The sequence below is a fragment of the Austrofundulus limnaeus genome, unplaced genomic scaffold, assembly GCF_001266775.1.
Source record: "Austrofundulus limnaeus strain Quisiro unplaced genomic scaffold, Austrofundulus_limnaeus-1.0 Scaffold1383, whole genome shotgun sequence".
In the NCBI taxonomy this organism is placed as follows: Eukaryota; Metazoa; Chordata; class Actinopteri; order Cyprinodontiformes; family Rivulidae; genus Austrofundulus; species Austrofundulus limnaeus.
In genome coordinates, this window is record NW_013953785.1 from 40,746 (window position 1) to 44,704 (window position 3,959).

Genomic DNA, 3,959 nt, shown 5'->3' on the forward strand with positions numbered 1-3,959 from the left:
ATATAATTTTTGTTTTTTTTACGGTCTTAAAGAATGTCTGATTATCTGACATTTTATAATCCTGGAGGTCTTCTTTCACCGTTTTAATAATCTATGTGTTGATTTGTATGCGTGTCGTTCAGGTACATCAAGCTTGGTGCAAAACACCCAGAGTCCAACACAGCTGGTATGGACATCTTCGCCAAGTTCTCTGCGTACATCAAGAACTCCAAACCAGACGGAAATGAGGGTGAGCCACTCAGATTTGTCTCTTTACGCTCACACACACACACACACACACAGAGGCAGGCAGGTACACCAGCTTAGAGCTGATGCAGAAATCTTTTGGAGTGTGGAGGTAGCGCTCCGGTTGCGAGGCGACCTCGATAGCCCCGCCCTGATTGGTGGCCCTCAGCCTGAATTGGGAACACAGAGCTTTTGTTCTGCTCCCTCCTCTTCACGTTCCCATCTCACCTGAAGCTTTCCTGCAAACCAAACACSGGCCAGGCTGAGACTGAAATGGTGTTGGTTTAAGCAGCACAAATCCTACAAAAATAAAGGCCGTATCAGTGACTTTACAGATAAGATTAGGTGAAAACAGAGTGGAGTCGGTTATCTTTGAAGTGCAGTCAGATTAAAATAGTTTCGGAACCGTGTTTCTTGACCGTATCTTTTAAAATACATCATATCTTGTTTTAGTTGACTGTTCACCTCTTTGGGGAAACTGAACAATGGTGAGCTCAGGTGAAAAAGTCAAGGCTCAATATTATGGTTCAATATTAAACCGCTGAATCATTCATGGCATATTTCCTAACAATGAGATCTGAGTAAAAAGTTGATAAATGTGGAATGAGGAACATCTGTTTTCYGTAAAATATATATTTTTAAAGGAATGCAGGTTATTGTATTAGACCTTTATCACAAATACAAGTTTTGCTAGATGGATAAAGGTGAAAGGTGTGTTTTCTTTCCTTTTTGTAGTCTTACAATGAATGATACTTGATCAAATGCTGCCCYCTTGTGGTTGAGCAACATAGGTTTATCCACGTGCAGTAAAAAAAATTTTCTGCTGCAGCTCTTGAGCGCGGCTTGCTGAAGACGCTGCAGAAACTGGACGAGTATCTTCGCTCCCCGCTTCCTGATGAAATCGACCACAACAGCATAGAGGACATCAAGGTTTCCAATCGCAAATTCTTGGACGGAGATGAAATGACCCTGGCTGACTGCAACCTGCTCCCCAAACTGCACATTGTTAAGGTAGCGCTGCATAGTCTATATGTGAATGGAAACATTTCTAATTTTGTTCCAGATCTATTTCAGATTATTTTATTTTTTTAACCAGGTCGTGGCCAAGAAGTACCGAGGCTTCGACATCCCCAAAGAGATGACGGCCATCTGGAAGTACCTGAACAATGCTTACACACGCGAAGAGTTCACCAACACCTGCCCCAGTGACAAAGAGATAGAAATCGCCTATGCAGATGTGGCCAAAAGGCTGGTGAAATAAGCTCCTCTGTTCTGTAGAATCTCCCTCCTCTGCAGCTCCCCGCGCCTCCATCTCCTCAGCATCTGGACTGATGTGCTCATTCACGAGAAAGAAAATACTCTGGACCCTTTTCCTTCTCTTCCTCATCTAAAACGAACCCCAGTGCTCGAACGCCTTGTTTCCGGTTTTATGAAGGTCTTTTTGTTGTTGTTGTTGTTGTTGTTGAATCAGCAGAGGTCACCCTTGTTCCACCTTTTCCCATTAATCATTCCTCACTTGCCGATTAATGTGTGAGATTTTGATGTGAAGGAGAAGCAGCTACAGAGTCAACAAGTCTCCCTGATAAGTGACCTTCCAGCTGATGTTCTCTCTGTAAGGGAAGCATGGCAGGCTGTTATTTTGAAGTAGCTTCTTCTTGGATTATTATAAAGGTTGAAAAGCTGTTTTTTATTTCATTGTTTTGGCTGGTTTGGAGACGTGAACAGTGTTGAAGCTTCAGTGTTTCTGCCTTCAGTATTTGACAGGGTTACGTAGAAGCTGAAGTTAATCCAAACCTGAGCACCTTGATGCTTTAAAAAAAAAAGGAAGTCTAAATAATTGTAAGTGCAGTTTCAACTGCCTGGTATACATGCTCTGATAAAAGTAGCTCAGCTCCGTAGAATTGTAGGAAGTTTTTTTTTTTTTTCTCGAACCGGCTGCAAGAAGTATAATCTCAGGATTTATACGAACTGAGATTTATAAAATATTCAACCGTATGTAGCTTAGACAAGTTAATGGCAAGCTTTTTTTTCTGTTCTTCACCACATTGCCATGAAATTTGTCSATTTACACAGAAGTGCATCGCCTCTCGTCAGCTAAAGAGGAAACCTCTTCATTTTTATGCCGACTGTAGCAGAAGAATCTACATCTTGAACCAAAAAGAGGCGCGTCGTTCTGCTCACTGTGGATTTGTGGCAGTAAACAAATACAAACTAGAATGAAGGACACTATACAGCGAGGTCATAAAAGGCAACACTAAAGATATTTATGACTAAAACTGAATGTTGGAAGTAAATATGTTCAAACTTTTCTGTTTTGATTCGTAGACTGCTCTGAGGTAGTGATTGTATGTATTAGATCAAAGAAGGGCTTTAGTTTCAGAAAAACATTTTTTTTTCCAATTTGCCTTTTTTCAGATTTTTTGTTTTGTTACAAGACAAAACTAACTAAAAAAAGAAGGAACTGTAAATATTTTTTCATTGCCCTGATCTCACTATGTAAATTTAATGCATATCATCAGAATCTTCAAGGAAAAATAAAGTTTGTAGCCTGCTTGTGTTGGAGATCTAGATAAACCATTTCCAGTTTGCCTTACTTGTTTTCTCTCTGCAGATGTTTAGCAGGAAGGATTTTTTCAAAGATCATTTCATTGCGACTAATGAGGCGTTTGTACAAAGAAAATATCCAAGGTATTTCATGGCTTTTTTTTTTAACCATATTGACTGAATTTAAATAAACTTCTTATTGGCACTTAAGTTGTTACACATCTGATTATTTGTTTCCAACAACAGATTTGATTCTTTTTTTGGCACTCGTTTTATTTTATTAATCTGATTATTATAAAAAATAATAAGCCACAAATTGATTTAGATTCTTTTCGTTTTAAATCTTTTAACCAAATCGGATGATACTTAAATTCTTGGGAGCAATCAAATCTATTGTTTTTGTTTGTTTGTATATTTGAGGGAGGATTATAGGAGCCCGTGGACCAAAACGTGTTTGTTTGCAGCTCAGTTTGTAAGGAATGTCTCGTGTGGGTGTCCACCCTCTGTGGCTTCCACCTCCGCCCGAAGACACCCACTTACTGTAAGCTCTGCCACGTTTCTCAGCCAAGTCCTTACTGTTCCTGCACACAAACAAGTCTATTCTGCAGGGCTGATTGCAGCCAAAGTTTCACAAGAAAGAAAGAAGTGTGGGGGGGGTGCGGGGGCGAGGAGTTTTGGGATACTTTCCAGATCATTAAAGTGTCGTGTTTCAGCCTCAGACGTTTTCTACACCCTGCTCACTGAGACACTGTCTTCACTTGTAACTCATGGGGAGGAAATCCACCCAGACACACACACACAGACGTGTGTGTGTGTGTGTGTGTGTGTGTGTGTGTGGTACGAAACAAACAACAGGCTGGCTATCATTCAGACCACACAATCATTACAAGCAAAGCGAGTGTAATTGGGTAATGTAGGTGAGGCCATGAGGGCTGAGTGGTGTTTTTCAGACATGTTGACTCTGTGTGTGTGTGTGTGTGTGTGTGTGTGTGTGTGTATGTGTGTGTGTGTGTGTGTGTGTGTCTCAGTAAAAGCATCAGTGACAACAGCAGATGTGACAGCTCCATCAGTGCCAAGCAGGACACACTGACCTCTCTGCTGTCACAAACCACAGAGACACTTGTGAAATGTGCACTTTCATCATGTTTTCTCTTTGTGTGTGTGTGTGTGTGTGTGTGTGTGTGTGTGTG

The 3,959-nt window shown here is 40.9% G+C and overlaps 1 protein-coding gene across 1 annotated transcript in view; it reads left to right on the forward strand.

Moving 5' to 3' along the window:
• The window catches only part of clic4 (chloride intracellular channel 4), an 18,115-nt gene extending 15,136 nt beyond the window's left edge, over nucleotides 1–2,979 (forward strand). The window contains exons 4-6 of the mRNA XM_014032152.1: nucleotides 123–229; nucleotides 1,055–1,236; nucleotides 1,322–2,979. Coding sequence (XP_013887606.1) covers nucleotides 123–229; nucleotides 1,055–1,236; nucleotides 1,322–1,486 — 454 coding nt within the window. The 3' untranslated portion in view covers nucleotides 1,487–2,979. The remainder of the gene's footprint in view (nucleotides 1–122; nucleotides 230–1,054; nucleotides 1,237–1,321) is intronic.
• Nucleotides 2,980–3,959: the final 980 nt, after the last annotated feature.